The sequence below is a fragment of the Leucoraja erinacea genome, chromosome 8, assembly GCF_028641065.1.
Source record: "Leucoraja erinacea ecotype New England chromosome 8, Leri_hhj_1, whole genome shotgun sequence".
Lineage (NCBI taxonomy): Eukaryota > Metazoa > Chordata > Chondrichthyes > Rajiformes > Rajidae > Leucoraja > Leucoraja erinaceus.
In genome coordinates, this window is record NC_073384.1 from 16,169,976 (window position 1) to 16,189,479 (window position 19,504).

At 43.4% G+C, this 19,504-nt stretch overlaps 1 protein-coding gene across 1 annotated transcript in view; it reads left to right on the forward strand.

Moving 5' to 3' along the window:
• The first annotated feature begins 487 nt into the window (after window positions 1-487).
• The window catches only part of pcmt (protein-L-isoaspartate (D-aspartate) O-methyltransferase), a 36,911-nt gene continuing 17,894 nt past the window's right edge, over window positions 488-19,504 (forward strand). The window contains exons 1-3 of the mRNA XM_055639052.1: window positions 488-683; window positions 13,560-13,664; window positions 16,357-16,388. Of these exons, the coding sequence (XP_055495027.1) occupies window positions 503-683; window positions 13,560-13,664; window positions 16,357-16,388 (318 nt within the window). The 5' untranslated portion in view covers window positions 488-502. The remainder of the gene's footprint in view (window positions 684-13,559; window positions 13,665-16,356; window positions 16,389-19,504) is intronic.

Genomic DNA, 19,504 nt, shown 5'->3' on the forward strand with positions numbered 1-19,504 from the left:
AAGCCACGCCGATTCCGCACCGTAGAAACCAAAGATCTTTGGTAGAAACCAAAGATTATAGAGGATTATAGAAGAGTATAGAGTTCCTCTATAATCTTTGGTAGAAACTGCTGCCGGTGGGCGAGCTCGACAGCGCCGCTGAGGGTGGAATTAAAGCAGTTTTTGAATTAAAGCAGCCGCGCAGCTACACGCCTCCCCTCAAAGATCTTATAGCCTGATATAGGATCTTTGCCTCCCGTAACCAGATCTTTGCCTCCCGTAACCAAAGATCTTATAGCAGAGCTCTAGGATCTTTGCCCGTAACATCACTGAGGCAGGCGGGGCCAGAGGCGTGCGTCTTGACATCACTGAGGCAGGCGGGGCCAGAGGTGTACGTCTTGACATCACTGAGGCAGGCGGGGCCAGAGGTGTACGTCTTGACATCACTGAGGCAGGCGGGGCCAGAGGTGTACGTCTTGACATCACTGAGGCAGGCGGGGCCAGAGGCGTGCGTCGTGGCGTCATGGAGGCGGGCGGTGACGTCGCAGGGGCGTCGACGCTGGAGGCGATCAGTATTGTGGGTAGAGCGGTGTGCACAGGCGTGGTGCTGACGGCGGCCTTGTACCTGCTGCGCTCTCTGTGTCACAGCATGGCGTGGAAGTGCGGCGGAGACAGCCAAGCCGAGCTCGTCAACAACCTGCGCAGTGAGTGCGGTCTGCCTGTCTGGCGGGTGGGGCGCGGACAGCGGCACATCAGAGCCAGACGCCGCCGCCTCCCCAGCCTCTGGTTACCGAGGCTGCGGCAGCTGCGGCTGCTGTAGGATCTCCGCCCACCGGGGTTTGTAGCTCCTTGTCCCCGCCCGCTGGAAGGGGGTGTGTGGCGGTTTATTCAGCATGCAGTTGGTGTAGGGGCCTGGCTTGCAATGGGGAGGGTCTCCAATCATAGTCGTAGAAGGAACTGCAGATGTTGGTTTACCGAAGATAGACACAAATTGCTTTGATCTGTCGTTTTCACACCTCACCCATCCATATATCTGGACCCTCTCCCCTGACTCTCAGTCTGAAGAAGGGTCTCGACCCGAAACCTCACCCATCCCTTCTCTCCAGAGATGCTGCCTGTCCGGCTGAGTTACTCTAGCATTTTGTGTCTATCTCTGATCCGTCTGCGAGACTGGGCTCGGCTTCTAGAAGGGCTTTACAGGTTGGGTTGGGCAGGGCAAAGCCCGACCGATCGTAGCAGGCGTGGCCAATTTGGCTGGTGACAATGCGGGAAGTGAAAGGGACTGGAAGATCAAACATGTACAAGTGCTGGAAATCTGCAATAAACGTATTAGACGTTGTAAACACTCAGCAGGTCAGGTGGCCCTCTCTGGGGAGAGAAGGCGAGCTTCCTTCGTCAGCCGGATCAATGTTACTGCGGTGGACTGCGACGTTGCAGTTTTGCGGTGATCTCCTGCGAGTCCCTGGTGCAATTAGATGAAACCAGTCCAGACTTAGTTGGTTACTGTGTAGGAAGGAGCTGCAGATGCTGGTTTACTCCGACGATAGACACGAAATGCTGGAGTAACAGTGAGACAGGCAGCATTTTTGGAGAAAAGTAATAGGTGACGTTTCGGGTCGAGACCCTTATTCAGACAGTTGGTTACTGTTGTGTGGCACAACACCTATCCACAGTATGTCTTTTTTGGTTTTGGTTTCGTGGTGCTCCAAAATATTCCAAATGGAATTTGTCACTGGCACGGGTGATCTACCTACACCTACACAATCCACTCAATTAGTACATACACGCAGATAGTAACTAACCCAGTAATAACTGCTACCAATTTTGTGTCTTTCTATACTGCAATGCTTGATGTTTTGAAACGCATTGGCTCATGGGCATGTCAATAGATGGATGCCTGTTTTGTACATATTAAGGTAATTGAGGGATGTGCAGGTAAATAGTATGATGTGAGGTAAAATATCAGTCATTATTTGATGAAATTATGTAGAATGTGTGAGGGATTGAAACACTGATTTCTGCATTTCTTGTATTATTTTGTTCACTGATTAAGCTATTTTCAGATATTGCATTCAATGAAGAAGAGAAAATCTGATTGCTTGTGCGTGAAGTGACAGCTCGATGTCTATTGCAGTATTGGAATGACTGAACATAACTGAGAGGATAGCTGTTGATGCATAGTTTTGAATAACTATTGTACAGACCCACAGTAGTAATTGAGAAAAAATATGATGGTATCCCAACATACTGTTTTGCTACTTTTAAGTGACAGTTCAAAAGGGATGTACTCCTCCTTTCACACAAGTCAGGGATAGCAAGGGACTGTGGAGAACAGTTTGCAGACTAACAACTTTCCTATCACAGGGTAACAAAAACTGAACACGATACTCTAAAAGTGCCACCGCCAATGTCTTGTACAAGGTGAGAGCCTGAAGGTGCTTTGCAATTAGCATAGAGCTGTTCAAATATTGGAAACACAGAAGCCTCTTGGTACACAATGAGCTGCCAAGAGAGTTTATTGTCATGTGTCCCAGATAGGACAATGAAATTCTTGCTTGCTGTGGCACAACAGAATATTGTCGGAATAAATACAGAACAGATTAGTGTGTCCATATACCATAGAATGAAAATATATGTATATATGTATTTACAACTTTTTGCAGCCTTTTCCACTCCTGGACGCTTAAGTTGCCGAACCAAGTCACGATGCAACCGGTCAGTATGCTCTATACTGTGCACCTGTAGACGTTCGCGAGGGTCCTCCTTGACATACGGACTCTCCGTAATCTTCTCAGGAAGTAGAGGCACTGATGTGCTTTCTTTATAATTGCATCAGTGTTCTGGGACCAGGAGAGATCTTCGGAAATATGCAGTGGGTCGAGGTTCTTGTCGAGGTAGGAGTTGATATGCGCCATAATCAACCTCTCAAAGCATTTCATCACCACAGACGTTGGTGGTGGTCGATAGTCATTGAGGCACGTCACCTTGCTCTTCTTGGGCACCGGTATTATTGGTGCCCTTTTAAAGCAGGTGGAAACCTCAGACCTCAGAAGTGAGAGGTTGAAAATGCCCATTAAAAACTCCAGCCAGTTGGTCCGCACAGGTTTTTAGAACACGACCGGGTGTACCATCAGGTCCAAGCGCTTTCCGAGGGTTCACCCCCCTGAAGGATCTACTGACATCGGCCTCTGACTGACTGAAATACCATCACGGCGAATGGAGGCTCGGGAAGGCACATCCATGCTCTCCCTATCAAAGCGTGCGTAGAACGCATTGAGCTCGTAAGAAAATGATGTTTCGCTGACATTTGAGCTGCCTCCTGATTTTGCCTTGTAGGAGGTGATGGCATTCAAGCCCCGCCACAGCTGCCGAACATCCGTTTCATCCTCCAGCTTGGAGTAGAGGTTCCTCTTGTAGACCTCTATATCTCCAGACCTGAATGCCCGGGATCTGGTCTTCCGAAGAATGCGGATCTCATGGCTGATCCAATGCTTCTGGTTAGGAAACACTCCGTTCTTGTTGGGATACAGTCCTCCATACATTTCTTTGAAAGTCTGTAACGACTGTGGCGTATTCATTAATTAATGTCCGTTGCTGAGTCCCTGAACATTGCCCAGTCTACATACTCCTAGCAGTCCTTGAGTTGTTCCACCCTCCACCCACCCCCCCACCCAGCTCTGTACAGTCCTCACCTCTGGGGATGTTCGAAGCGAGGGCGAGAGATAGAGAGATAGGCATCCTACTTGGTCGTGTAGCAGTTGTCGAGGGTGTTTGGTCCTCTGGTGCTGCAGGAGACACGTTGGTGGAAGTTAGTGATCAATTTCTTAAGGTTGGCTTTGTTGAAGTCCTTGGCTATGGTGGTAAATGCCTCGGGGGTAAGCCGTCTGGTGCTTGTTGACCATGGCGTGCAGCTTCTCCTGTGCCAGATGGACGTCTGCCTGGGGTGGGGTGCAGACTGCAGTCAGGCTGAGGGAGGTGAATTCCCTCGGGAGGTAGAAGGGATGGCACTTCACCACCAGGTGTTCCAGATGCGGAGAGCAGGAATTATATAGGACTGCCACGTCTTAGCACCACAAAGAGTTGACCATGAGGCAGCAGGATACTGAGATAACGAGGAAGCAGGTGGTGATAACCCCCTATTTAGGTCAGAATATTTGAGTATCATGTTATGGCGGAGGTCCTCAGTTACAGCAACTCTATTTTTAGAGCTTTTAAACGTGTTAACCCGAGCAGCATTTGTTGCTTTGAATATTCATAGATGCAATCATTCTAGTTAAGCAATTCTTGGTGAATTGTTCTTGAAATAAATAATTTCGATTGAGGATTAGTGCCCAAGCTGACTTTGTGAAAATTGTGACATTAATTCCACCGGTAATGCCTTCAGCATGGGATTTTTGCAATAAATGAATGAATAAGTTTATTGGCCTAGTATATATACATACAAGGAATTTGCCTTCGTGCTCCGCTTGCATGTAACAACATGGCATACAGTAACAATTAAGAATGACACATAAAACATTAAACATTCATAATAAAACATTATAGTTTAAACATGTGAATTAAATTAAATACCAGAGCAAAAGGAGGCTGCAGACTTTTGGTTATTGAATAGAGCTGCAACTCGCAGGGAAAAAAGCTGTTTTTATGTCTGGCTGTGGCGGGTTTGACAGTTGCCTTTCAGAGGGAAGTGATTCCACGAGTTTGTGGCCAGGGTGAGGGGTCAGAGATGATCTTACCCGCTGGCTTCCTGGCCCTAGCAGTGTACAGTTTGTCAATGGGGGCAAGGTTGCAGACAACATCCTTCTCAGCTGATCGGACGATTCGCTGCTGCCACTGGATGTCGTGCTTGGTGGCTGAGTCAAACCAGGCCATAATGAAGACGGTGAGGACAGACTCTACAATGGCAGTATAGAATTGGACCATCATTGCCTGTGGCAGATTGTGTTTCCTTAGCTGCTGCAGGATGTACATCCTCTGTTGGGCCTTTTTAACTGTGGAGTCCATAGTGGCCCCCCCCCCCATTTCAGGTCCTTGGAGATGATGGTTCCAAGGAACTGCTCCACAGATGTACATCTCTGGTGATCGCTTCGCCATTTTACTAACCAACTTGTCTCCCGGTGGCTCAGGACTTCAACTCCAAGTCCAAACTTACTGTCCTGGGCCTCCTCCATGGCCAGAGTGAGTCCCACTGCAAATTGGAGGAGCAGCACCTCATATTTTGCTTGGGTAGTTTACACCCCAGTGGTATGAACATTGACCTCCTATTCCAGGTAGTCCTTGCTTTCTCCCTCCTTCCCCTCCCCTTCCCAGCTTTCCCACAGCCTACTGTCTGTGCCTCTTCCTTTCTTTTTCCTGCCCCCCCACATCAGTCTGAAGAAGGGTCTCGACCCGAAACGTCGCCTATTCCTTCGCTCCATAGATGCTGCCTCACCCGCTGAGTTTCTTCAGCATTTTGTCTACCTGTGGTGTTGTTAACGGTGAGTGGGGGAGGAGAGGCGAGGGGGAGCTCTCTTAAAGTCTACTATCAATTCCACTGTGTTAAGAGCATTGCTACGAAGGTATATAAAGGGGAACCTGTGCATAACTCTGTTGTTCAAGAAGGAACTGCAGATGCTGGAAAATCGAAGGTACACAAAAAAGCTGGAGAAACTCAAAGGATGCAGCAGCATCTATGGAGCGAAGGAAACGTTTTGGGCCGAAACCCTTCTTCAGACTGCATAACTCTGATAATCCACTACCTGATTATTCTGTTAGTTTCGCATCTATTCTAACTCGCTTAGTTTGGTTCCTCTGCTCTCTTAAACTCGCTGGTGACTGTGCCTCTTATGCTCCTTACAATTGTTTCATTATTTTACTTCATGCATGATTTGACTGGATAGCATGTAAAAACAAAATTTTCACTGTATCTCGGTACATAACTAATGGAGTTTAATGCAGATAATTGTGAGGTTTTGCATTTTGGCAAGTCAAACAAGGGCAGGAAAGAGAAGAACTTCTTCAAAGTGGACATACAGCTTTTTGTGCCTTCTTCAAACCTCATCTGCAGTTCTTTCCTTCACATTTTGTCTGCTGCACTGCAAAATCTCTGAAGAAGTTATCCTCCTTGCTCTGATGAGAGTTCTGCCACATCCTCTCTCACTGCTCCCCCTCTGTGATACCTCCTGCTCTCCGACTCTATGGTCACATTTTAACCCAGGCTCTCTCTCTATCCCTCCTCCACCCAAATCACACTAGCTTCTCGTTTTCACCAAACAAACAGCTAACAATGGTCTGTTTCCTTTATCATCATTACTTTTTTTGCATATCTTTCATTCCTTGTACTTTATCTCTCAACATCATCGTCCAAATCTCTCATTTTTCCCTTATCCCTAGCCAGTCTGAAGAAGGGTCTCGACCCGAAACGTCACCCATGCCTTCTCTCCAGGGATGCTGCTTGTCCTGCTGAGTTACTCCAGCTTTTTGTGTCTATCTTCGGTTGAAACCAGCATCTGCAGTTCCTTCCTACACATAGAAATCTAAATCAATGACAGTTATAAAGAGCCTCGGGAATATTGCTAGCAGAGTTTTATTACGAGTGCAGTGAAAATTCATCAAATTGATTCCAAGATTGGCAGATTTACAATATGAAATGAGACTAGGCTTATTGTTACCAGAGTTCAGAAGATTGATTGATCCCATACAAGCGTACAAATTTATTTCAGGTCACTGCAGGGAGGATGATTTTCCTGCCGTGGAAATCTGCAACGGTGGTTGGGGGGGCGGGTCACAGTCTCTGAATGAGTGATAAACCATTTAGGACCAATGCAAGGATCTTTTTTTTTCATGCTGAGTGGTGAATCTTTAGAGTTCCCTTCAGACTGTGGAATTCAGTTCATACGTAATAAAGTTCTGGATATTAAGTGAGTTGAGCAATATAAAAGTACTGCTGAGAGAGATCAGCTTTGATTTTGATGAATGATGGAGCATGCTGAAATGGTAAAATAGTCTGCTACTGATGCTATTTAGCCTAAATATTACACCTGCAACTAAATCTGTATCAGTCTGAAGAAGGTCCAAATCCAAAGTATCACTCCCTCCACAGATACTGCCTGACCAGCTGTTTTTTTTTTTTTCTTTGCTCTACTAGATCTATAATCTGAAGAGTGGCATGAAGTGTTGGAGTAATTAAGCAGGTCAGGCAGCATCTTTGGAGAAAAAGGATGGGCGATATTTCAGTTCGGGCGAAAAACTGGTCCCGACCTGAAACGTCACCCGTCCTTTTTCTCCAGAGATACTGCCTGACCCGCTGAGTTACTCCAACACTTTGTGTCTACCTTCGGTATAAACCGGCATCTGCAGTTCCTTTCTACACGTTAAGATCTGTAATTTTTCTAGCTTGGGTTGTGAAGATTGTGAAGATTTCTTAAAATCTATTTTCCCCAGCTGCTTTGTACTAAAGGACTTTCCTTCTCAGCACATGCTTAGAGACAAGGATCTCAAAAATGAACACCCCATCCTCCCTTGCTCTATTAGTTATTGGATAGGGGACTTGAGTCTCTTTTTAAATTTGGGGTTTTCCAGTAAATTGTTGAGCCTTCACTTGATTATTTGCTTGTTGACCTAGCTAGCTAAAGTGAGGACTGGTTGATCCATTTATATTGGACAGTGCATTTTTTAAACATCTCATGCAGATGATATCCTTTCATTTTGGTAGATAATTACTGTTTGAGCCTCGCCTTGGCTTGCTTGTGTGCACGCTAAAGTTGTCTGTTTATTGTGCATTTACGTGCAAATATCGATCAATTAAGATCTAATGTTGCCTAGATTTCATGAGAAATTTCTTAGAATTTATATAATTGTAGCTGGAATTAATATCTTGCATTTTTCAGTTTGATTTTTGTTTAAAGCAATCTTGATGAACCTTGAATGTTTTCCATGTGGATGGGGAAACTTCTACTGATGTTTATTGACTAATTTATCTGAGAGTACTATGGCAGTCCAACCCATTGCAAACCATTAGACTGCTGGTTCTGCTTGCTAGTTGGTCATAATCCTTTAACTAGGCTTAGACCCCCTTATTTAACGTCCCGTCTTAAAACAGCCAGCGGATAGACACAAAATGCTGGAGTAACTCAGCAGGACAGGCAGCATCTCTGGACAGAAAGAATGTGTGACATTTTGGGTTGAGACCCTTCAGACCGAGTGTCAGGGGAGAGGGAGTTATGGAGATAAGTTACAGAGTTTCAAAGATGTTAGAGATAATACCTTTATCTCTGTAACTCCCTCTCTTCTGACGCTCGGTCTGAAAAAGGGTCTCGACCCAAACATCACCTTTTCCTTCTGTCCAGAGATACTGTTTTGTCGATCTGCAATTCATTCCAACAATTAACAGCCAGTGGAATGTAGATAGAGAACCCTTGCTTTAAATCCTGCAAATGCCATTGATAATTGCCTCCAGTGGGTGAAGGTTAATTAAAAAAAAATGAGAATGGTATAATATTGTGGCAGGTGTGGTATTTCTTCACTGGAATCTTGTACAGACACCCTCCGATCTAACCTGTCATTGTGTGGAATAGTCATTTAATTTTGTGATTTAGGAGAGCAGTTAGCTAATGTTGTTTATTGGAACCATTTTTTGAAGCCTGGCATATAAAAAATATTTGAACTGACTGAGTACAATAGGAATGAAGAAACAAGTGCAGAGCAACAATGCTTGTTTTATTTTGCTTCCCAGCTATAATGCAGATTATCTTGCATTATAAATGGGTTAAGCTGAAAAGTGAAATAAAAATAAATCCTTGTGGGTTGATGAGTGTTGTTAAACAGAATTGTAGGCTGTTGGTGCCACTGAGCTAAAAAAACAGCCATCACATTGACTGGTGATGCACATCTGTTCTTGTACTAAAAGAGTTCCATGTGTCTCTTTTAGTAGCTTCAACTATGATGTTTTCTCATGGGTTTAAAACTGGGAAGACAAAGGTCTTTGACTCAATTTTGAAATTGTAGATAAAGTGCTCACCAGATAAAGCTGCCCTCAAACATCATCATTGACCAAGCAAAAGAGAGAGCATACACATTGAATATGTGATATGGGTAGCAAAACCATGCTACGGATATGGAGACGGAAACACACTGTTATAAAAATTAATTTCTTAACTGTTCTACTGGCATAACACCATTTTCCACATACATAAATGGACCTTAGATGTTTATTAGTTCTGCAGTATGTGATTTTAATCAAATCATAATTTCAAGCATCTAAAATTTTGCAGGGAATGGCTGATGTTATTTAAATGCGCATTGTTCCTGCCTTAAATAATAGATAATAGACACAGGAGTAGGCCATTCGGCCCTTCGAGCCAGCACTGCCATTCAATGTGATCATGGCTGATAACCCCAAATCAGTACCTCGTTCCTGCCTTCTCCCCATATCTCCTGACTCCGCTATTTTTAAGAGCCCTATCTAGCTCTCTCTTGAAAGCATCCAGAGAACCTGCCTTCACCGCCCTCTGAGGCAGAGAATTCCACAGACTCACCACTCTCTGTGAGAAAAAGTCTTTCCTCGTCTCCGTTCTAAACAGCTTACTCCTTAGTCTTAAACTGTGGCCCCTGGTTCTGGACTCCCCCAACACCGGGAACATGTTTCCTGCCTCTAGCGTGTCCAAACCCTTAACAGTCTTATATGTTTCAATGAGATGCCCTCTCATCCTTCTAAACTCCAGAGTGTACAAGCCCAGCTGCTCCATTCTCTCAGCATATGACAGTCTCGCCATCCCGGAAATTAACCTTGTAAACCTACGCTGCACTCCCACAATAGCAAGAATGTCCTTCCTCAAATTAGGGGACCAAAACTGCACACAATACTCCAGATGAGGTCTCACTAGCTCTCTGTACAACTGCAGAAGACCTCTTTGCTCCTATATTTGATTCCTCTTGTTATAAAGGCCAACATGCCATTCACTTTCTTCACTGCCTGCTGTACGTGCATGCTTACTTTCATAGACTGATGTACAAGGACCCCCAGATCCCGTTGTACTTCCCCTTTTCCCAACTTGACGCCGTTTAGATAGTAATCTGCCTTCCTGTTTTTGCTACCAAAGTGGATAACCTCACATTTATCTGCATTAAACTTCATCTGCCATGCATCTGCCCACTCCCCCAACCTGTCCAAGTCACCCTGCATTCTCATAGCATCCTCCACACAGTTCACACTGCCACCTCTCTTCATCCAAATCATTGATGTATATTGTAAATAGCTGCGGTACCATCACCGAGCCTTGCGGTACCCCACTAGTCACTGCCTGCCATTCTGAGAGGGACCCGTTAATCCCTACTCTTTGTTTCCTGTTTGTCAACCACTTCTCTATCCGTGTGTTCAAAATGGAACTGCAGATGCTGGAAGATCAAAGGTACACAAAAATATTGGAGAAACTCAGCGGCTGCAGCAGCATCTATGGAGCGAAGGAAATAGGTGACGTTTCGGGCCAAAACCCTTCTTCAGACCCTTCTTCGTATATATTTACGATTTAGACTAAGGAATTAAATGTAACATCTCCACGTTTGAGAATGGTACAAAGGTCAAGTCAAGTTTATTCGATCAGTCTGAAGAAGGGTTTCGGCCCAAAACGTCACCTATTTCCTTCGCTCCATAGATGCTGCTGCACCCGCTGAGTTTCTCCAGCATTTTTGTGTACCTTCACTTCTCTATCCATGTCAGCACTCTACCCCCAATACCATGTGCCTTAATTTTGCCCACTGATCTCCTATGTGGGACCTTTTCAAATACTTTCTGAAAGTCCAGGTACACTACATCCTCTGGCTCTCTTGTCCATTTTCCTAGTTTCATCTTCAAAAAATTCCAGAAGATTAGTCAAGCATGGTTTCTCCTTCATAAATCCATGCTGACTCGGACCAATCCTGTTACTGCTATCCAAATGTGCGGCTATCTCATCTTTTATAATTGACTCCAGCATCTTCCCCACCACCGATGTCAGGCTAACTGGTCTATAATTCCCTGTTTTCTCTCTCCTACCTTTCTTAAAAAGTGGGATAACATTAGCTACCCTCCAATCCACAGGAACTGATCCTGAATAAATAGAACATTGGAAAATTATCACCAATCCATCCACGATTTCTAGAGCCACTTCCTTAAGTACCCTGGGATGCAGACCATCAGGCCCTGGGGATTTATCAGCCTTCAGTCCCATCAGTCTATCCAACACCATTTCCTGCCTAATGTGGATTTCCTTCAGTTCCTCGGTCACCCCAGATCCTCTGGCCACTACTATATCAGGAAGATTGTTTGTGTCCTCCTTAGTGAAGACGGATCCAAAGTACCTGTTCAACTCATCTGCCATTTCCTTCCCCATAATAAATTCACCTTTTTTGGTCTTCAAGGGTCCAACTTTGGTCTTAACTAATTTTTTCCTCTTCACATACCTAAAGAAGCTTTTGCTATCCTGCTAGCTTACCTTTGTACCTCATCTTTTCTTCCTGTATTTCTGGTTTTTAAGGGAAATTGGACACCTTGTTCGGAAAAAGAGGGAGATCTACAATAATTATAGGCAGCATGAAGTAAATGAGGTGCTTGAGGAGTATAAGGAATGTAAAAAGAATCTTAAGAAATAAATTAGAAAAGCTAAAAGAAGATATGAGGTTGCTTTGGCAAGTAAGGTGAAATTAAATACAAAGGGTTTCTACAGCTATATTAATAGCAAAAGGATAATGAGGGATAAAATTGGTCCGTTGGAGAGACAGAGTGGACAGCTATCTGCAGAGCCAAAAGAGATGGGGGAGATGGCGTATTGCGCATGTTGTTCCATTGTTTAAAAAGGGTTCTAAGAGTAAACCTAGCAATTATAGACCTGTTAGTTTGACTTCAGTGGTGGGCAAATTAATGGAAAAGATACTTAGAGATAATATATATAAGCATCTAGATAAACAGGGTCTGATTATAAACAGTCAACATGGATTTGCGCCTGGAAGGTCATGTTTGACAAATCTTGAATTTTTTGAAGAGGTTACTAGGGAAATTGACGAGGGGAAAGCAGTGGATGTTGTCTATATGGACTTTAGTAAGGCCTTTGACAAGGTTCCTCATGGAAGCTTGGTTAAGAAGGTTCAACTGTTGGGTATAAATGCAGGAATAACAAGATGGATTCAACAGTGGCTGAATGGGAGAAGCCAGAGGGTAATGGTGGATGGCTGTTTATCGGGTTGGAGGCAGGTGACTAGTGGGGTGCCTCAGGGATCTGTGTTGGGTCCTTTGTTGTTTGTCATGTACATCAATGATCTGGATGAAAGTGTGGTAAATTGGATTAGTAAGTATGCAGATGATACCAAGATAGGGGGTGTTGTGGATAATGAAGAGGATTTCCAAAGTCTACAGAGTGATTTAGGCCATTTGGAAAAATGGGCTGAAAGATGGCAGATGGAGTTTAATGCTGATAAATGCGAGGTGCTACACCTTGGCAGGACAAATCAAAATAGGACGTACATGGTAAATGGTAGGGAATTGAAGAATACAGTTGGACAGAGGGATCTGGGTATAACCGTGCATTGTTCCTTCAAGGTGGAATCTCATATAGATAGGGTGGTAAAGAAAGCTTTTGGTATGCTAGCCTTTATAAATCAGAGCATTGAGTATAGAAGCTGGGATGTAATGTTAAAATTGTACAAGGAATTGGTGAGACCAAATCTGGAGTATGGTGTACAATTTTGGTCGCCCAATTATAGGAAGGATGTCAACAAAATAGAGAGAGTACAGAGGAGATTTACTAGAATGTTGCCTGGGTTTCAACAACTAAGTTACAGAGAAAGGTTGAATAAGTTAGGTCTTTATTCTCTGGAGCGCAGAAGGTTAAGGGGGGACTTGATAGAGGTCTTTAAAATGATGAGGGATAGACAGAGTTGATGTGGACAAGCTTTTCCCTTTGAGAATAGGGAAGATTCAAACAAGAGGACATGACTTCGGAATGAAGGGACAGAAGTTTAGGGGTAATATGAGGGGGAACTTCTTTACGCAGAGAGTGGTAGCGGTGTGGAATGAGCTTCCAGTGGAAGTGGTGGAGGCAGGTTCATTGGTATAATTTAAAAATAAATTGGATAGGCATATGGATGAGAAGGGAATGGAGGGTTATGATATGAGTGCAGGCAGGTGGGACTAAGGGAAAAAAAGTTGTTCGGCACGGACTTGTAGGGCCGAGATGGCCTGTTTCCGTGCTGTAATTGTTATATGGTTATATGGTATTGTCTTTTTTATTATCTTCTCTTGTTCTTTAAACATTACCCAATCCTCTTGCTTCCCGCATATCTTTGCTACGTTGTACTTCTTCACTTTAATTTTTATACTGTAATATTCAAACATTTAGATCTACCGGGGTCTGAAGAAGCGTTTCCGACAAATAACGCTTGTCACCTATTCCTTTTCTCCGGAGATGCTGCCTGACCCACTGAGTTACTCCAGCATTTCCTTCCTTCCTACACACTTGAGATCTACCTTGTTTCCTGGGATGTTTGAAATAGTACCTAGTGGCAATGCACTGTTGCTCCACATTGAGGGAAAATTGATTCCATTAATTGTTTCTCTTTTTTGTTTACAGAAAATGGAATAGTCAAGACCGAGAAGGTTTATCAAGTAATGTTGGCCACTGATCGTTGCCATTATGCAAAGAGTAACCCCTACACAGATTCCCCCCAGTCGATAGGTAAGTATTTCCAAAGGATTTTCCTTTCCATGAATAATGAACTGGATCCTGCCACCAAACCCCATGTGCACATTTTTGATTCAGCTCCAATGTTTCCACCTGCGACCTAGTGTTGGCAGCTGTGTACTGTTGCCTCCATGCCTTGTGTTCAGAAATCGTGTAATGTGTCATTTTGAATTGGTACTTCTAGCCGCAAAGGGTGTTTTTCTCTTTTGTCCCCAAAACACCCTTGTTAGAAATGAAATTGCGAATATAAATATTCTGTTGTTTCATCTCTTGTGCATGACTCGGTGCTGGGACCCCAGTTATTTACCGTATATATTTACGATTTAGACTAAGGAATTAAATGTAACATCTCCACGTTTGAGAATGATACAAAGGTCAAGTCAAGTTTATTCGTCACATACATATATGAGATGTGCAGTGAAATGAAAAGTGGTAATGCTCGCGGACTTTGTGCAAAAAGACAAACAAACAAACAAACAACCAAAAAAACTACAAACAGAATGGAACAGAATCACATATTATTTTACATATTAAATATTGTGGGTGGAAGGAAAAAGGGAAAAAACAACACTTTTATTAAGAAAAAGCAGTAGAGTGGTACAGTAAAATTTAGTCCCTGGTGAGATAGGAGCTTACAGTCCTAATGGCCTCTGGGAAGAAACTCCTTCTCAACCTCTCTGTTCTCACAGCATGGCAACGGAGCCGTTTGCCTGACCGTAGCAGCTGGAACAGTCCGTTGCAGGGGTGGAAGGGGTCTCCCATGATTTTATTAGCTCTGGAGTTGCACCTCCTGATATAGTTCCTGCAGGGGGGGCGAGTGAAGTTCCCATAGTGCGTTCGGCCGAACACACTACTCTCTGCAGAGCCTTCTTGTCCTGGGCCGAGCAATTCCCAAATCAGATGGTAATATTTCCGGACAAGATGCTTTCCACAGCCACTGAGTAGAAGTACTGGAGGATCCTCGGAGACACTGAATTTCCCCAATTTCCTGAGGTGGTAAAGGCGCTGCCTTGCATTACTCACGATTGCTGCGGCGTGCGATGTCCATGTCATATCCTCAGAGATGTGGACTCCCAGATATTTATAACGGCTCACCCTATCCACAGTATCCCCATTTGACAGTGTGAGCTTTGGAGCATTTGCCAGCATCTCCTGATTGCATGGACCAGTACTAATTTACTATGCAACTTTGATGTGTCTGGCTTATCAGACTTCAAATTAATTTGCTATTAGCTTATTTTTCAAGCTTGCTCTCACTTTATTTATCTATTTTATAAAATTACAAAATTCAGCAAGATATAACAAGAGAAAACTGCAAAAAAAGTAAAAAAGTTAGCTCACAATTGGAAATAAGTTATGCAAAAATGTTCCATTGTCAAAGTAGAATTGCCGATTATACAGCTTGCTTCAAAAATCTGACCGCTGTAGGAAAATAGCTTTTCCTAAAGCTGAGGTGCAATTTCAGGCTTCTGTAACTTCTGCCCAACGGTAGCAATGAGGAAAGGGCATGGTTCAGACGGTGATGATGTCTGAGGATAGATGCTGCCACCTTTAGGTAATGCCTCATATAGATGCCGTTGACAGTGGATGATGGACCGGGGTTTGAGTCTACCACACTCTGCAGCTTCATGCATTCCTGTCCATTGGAATTACCACACCAGTGACATAACCAGTCAGGATGCTTTCTACAGTTAATGGGAGAACTTCATACATGAAAATAAATCTAAGCAATTTGATGGTCAAGTGCACTAGAATACAAATGTAGAACTAGGCACATGGTTTGGGAAAGTATTAGACAATAGGTGCAGGAGTAGACCATTTGACCCGTTTGAACCAGCACCATTCAATGTGATCATGGCTGATCATCCTCAATCAGTACCCCATTCCTGCCTTCTCCCCATATCCCCTGACTCTGCTATCTTTAAGAGCCCTATCTAGCTCTTTTTTTAAAGTATCCAGAGAACTGGTCTCCATTGCCCTCTGAGGCAGAGAATTCCACAGACTCACAACTCTCTGTGTGAAAAAGTGTTTCCTCATCTCCATTCTAAATGGCTTATTGTATCGGGCATTTCAATCTTCATTCTTGCATCACTCACCTCCTCAGAGTTAGAAGTAAATAATGTAGATATACAGTTTGCTCATATTTCAATGTGTAATCTGATTGAAAATGTGTAAATAAACATAGAAGAAATTAAGAATGATTTTAGTATTGAGTAGATAGAATTCTGTAAGACTTTTGTAAAATGTTACATGAATTTATGGAGACACAAGGAACTGCGGATGCTAGAACTTTGAGCAAAACACAGTGTTGGAAGAAGTCAATGGGTCTGGCAGCATTTGTGGAGGGAATGGACACGTGACATTCCAGACTGGCCTGAAGAAGGGAATTGACCTGAATTGTCAACTTTCCGCAATGCTGTTTGACCCACTGAGTTCCTCCAGCATGTTGTGTTTTGCTTAAATGGAGTCATGTTAATCATCCATAAACTAGATTAAATGGCAGAATGGTCTCAAAGGGATAATGGACGGTTTGTTTCATTTGCTCTGCGGCCAGGTTGTTACATTACACTCCATTAACAAACATTGAAATACTGTGCCTTAGGTCCTGTAAGTTGCCGTAGATTGTTTTCAGGTTCATATTTGTTCAGCACTTGCCCATTAACATCCTTTACTTTTTTTTCCACAGGTTTCCAAGCTACAATCAGTGCCCCACATATGGTAGGTGTAAATTATTTCCTGGTTTAGTTTTACCTTTGTAGTTATGGTTTTGTGTACCAGTTAGATAAGTCACAATTACTTCAGCTTAAGCTCTCAGCCTCATTGCTTACATTATCTGAATGTGGCATGAATGGAATGCCAAAACTGATCCTAGATTTGCTTTCCTCACTGTGAAGACAGCTTTCATCTGAATATGGCAATAGGAAATGCTGCCAAAGCTAATGACAATGGGGATCAAACAGAACATTCCCCACGACTGGAGTCGCACAAGAATTAAAAGACGATTTGAGTCAGAAGCTGAACATTTCAATCGTTAAACATTAATTAAAGCAATGGGTACAGGGAACCGTGGATGTCAAGGAATATCAAGGGTTGGATAAAAAGAGACAGGATAAATAGAGCAGGTTTTAAGAATGAGAAAAGGACGACCACTGTCGAGATTCCAAAAAGTGTAGGGAGATGCTTAAAAAGAAAATTAAGAAGACAAAAGTGTAGTTGGGGTTACAGCATCTCACTGGCAGACAAGGTTAAGCTAACTTCAAAGGCATGTTATAAGTATGTTAAGGACAAATAAATGTCTGGGGAAATTGTTTGGTCCATTAGGGACAGCATGGGTGTGGAGCCAGAAGGTATAGGTGAAGTCCCAAACAAATACCTTTCATTGGTATTCATAAAGAACGTTGAATTTGGAGAACGCAATAAAGGGGAGGGTGACATTCTCGTGCAAGTCTCCATGAGCAAAAAAAGTGCTCGATGTTTTCCCAGAGCCAGATGAGATTTATCCAGGGCTACTATCAAAGTCAAGGGTATAGATTGCTATGGTTCTGTCTTGAGATTTTTAAATCTTTATGACCACCAGTGAGATACCAGATGACTGGAGGACTGCAAATGTGATCCCTTTCCAAGAAAGACAGCAGAGTAAAGCATGGTAATTACAGACGTGAGGGTAATATCACTAGTATGGAATTCATTGGGGAAAAAAAATGAACAATGTGATTAATGATCATTTGGAAAGGCAGGGTTTTTATCAAAGGCAGATCTTTTCTGACCAATCTGGATTTTGAGGAGGTAACAGTGTATTGATGAGAGCAGCCCATTAGATGTGGTTTATATAGACCTCTAAGTGCCTTGGCGAGGTCACAGATGGGAAAGGGTTAGGGCCTGTGAGTTTGAGGGCAAATTTGATCCAAATTTGGTTTTGCAGTTGACAACAGAGGGTTGATGGTTATTAATGTAAATGGATGTGGTGTTCCATTGGGATCAGTGTGGGAATCCTTACCATTTGTAAAATATGTGAATAACTTGGATCTGCGTGCAACAGGCAGGATCAGTAAATTCAGAGATGGCACAAAGATTAGTGGAGTTGTCAGTGTGGAAGGGTCATCTCAGGCTACAGGTTGTTGATATGTTGGTGAAGTGGGCTGTAAAATGGCAGATGTAATTTAATCCTGTGAGGTGATGTATTTTGGGAGCACTAGTGAGTCTAGGATTTACATATTTAGGAGCAGCAGGAACTGGTATACAAGCCTGAAGATTCTTGAAGGTGGCAGCTCAGGCAGATAATGTGATTCACAAGGCATTAGGGATGCAAATCTTCAGCTGAGGTATTGAATACAAGAACTCCAAATTTACACAACACCAATCAGACCTCGACTCGAGTCCTGCGTGCAGTTCTGGCACCACATTATTGCAAAGATTTGACATTGCTGGCAAAGTGGCAGGGGAGTTCCACTGGAATATTGGTTATGAGGAGAGGCTGGGTCTGTTTCACTGAGGAGGAGGTTAAAGAGGAGGGATGATTCAGATATGGATATGGTTGACTGCAAGAAGCTTCTTTCTCTTCCCCCTTCCTTCTCCCACTCCCCACTAGAGGACATGGATTTCGGAATCTGGGGGGATTTCACCGAGATAGTGGTGACTGGTTTGAATGTATTGCTGGAGCTAGTGTGGAACCTGATTCACTGACCGCATTTAAGTGCGCAGATGAGTACTTTGAATTGCGTAAGCATAGCAGTCTATGGGGCAGGTGCCTGAAAATGAGATTATTATGGATGGATACCCACCGGTCAGCATGGTGTGGTGGATTGAATGGCCTTTTCCCATGCTATACGATTGACTGTCTAGGAAACCAGAGCCTTCACTTGTTGCAGTATTGAGAATCAGACTATTGCTCATAATTCAAATCATAGCTAATATGTATTACATAAATTCTATGACTGTTGGCTAGCAAACAACTTCCCCACGCCACCCCAAAAATAAAATCATCCACCACATGCAAAACAATGTCAAAAATGTTGTGTACTTGCCGCTGTACAGGTTTGGAACTAAAATAGAGCAAATTTAATTCCACCTACAACAAAGCAGTGCTAAAACCCGTTGCTGGTGTAACTCAACAGGTTAGGCAGCTGCTGACCTGACTTGCTGAGTTAGTCCGACATTGTCTTTTGTAATCCAGTATCTCTAGTTTCTTGTATCCACAAGAAACTTGACAAGTGCACTACTCTGCAGCTGTGTGATCTTGGTATTTATTGATGATACTTGTTTGTTGGGAATAAAGCAAGCTGGTGCCTTGAACCACAGTTGAACGTCCAACAGCACTCTGTCAAGTCATTAATAATGGAATGGTGGCACAGTGCTGGAATAACTCAACGGGTCAGCATCCCTGGAGAACATGGATAGCTAACGTTTCAGGTCGGGACCCTTCTTCAGATTGCAGAAGGGTCCCTAGCCAAAACAACAACTAGCCATGTTCTCCAGCAATGCTGCCTGACCCGCTGAGTTCATTACAGCACTTTGTGTCCTCTTTTTGAAACCAGCATTTATAGTTCCTTTTTTCTACTAAATGATGAAATGGTGATGTATTACTACTAGTTCAGTGCAGTATGACTGAGAAGGGTGGGTTTTGTCTAAGAGCTGCTGTTGGGCAGCCATGTTGAATTGTTGCAGATGGTGCATTTTGAAGACTGTGCCTGTTTGGAAAAAGGTTTAGTTGCTAAATGGGTTGCTTTAATCCTGGATGGTGTTAAACATGAGAGGGGTTTAGACTGGACTTTTTTCATCCAGGCAAATGAATGGTATTCCCTCAAACATAGTTGGAAGATTAATCAGAATACTCC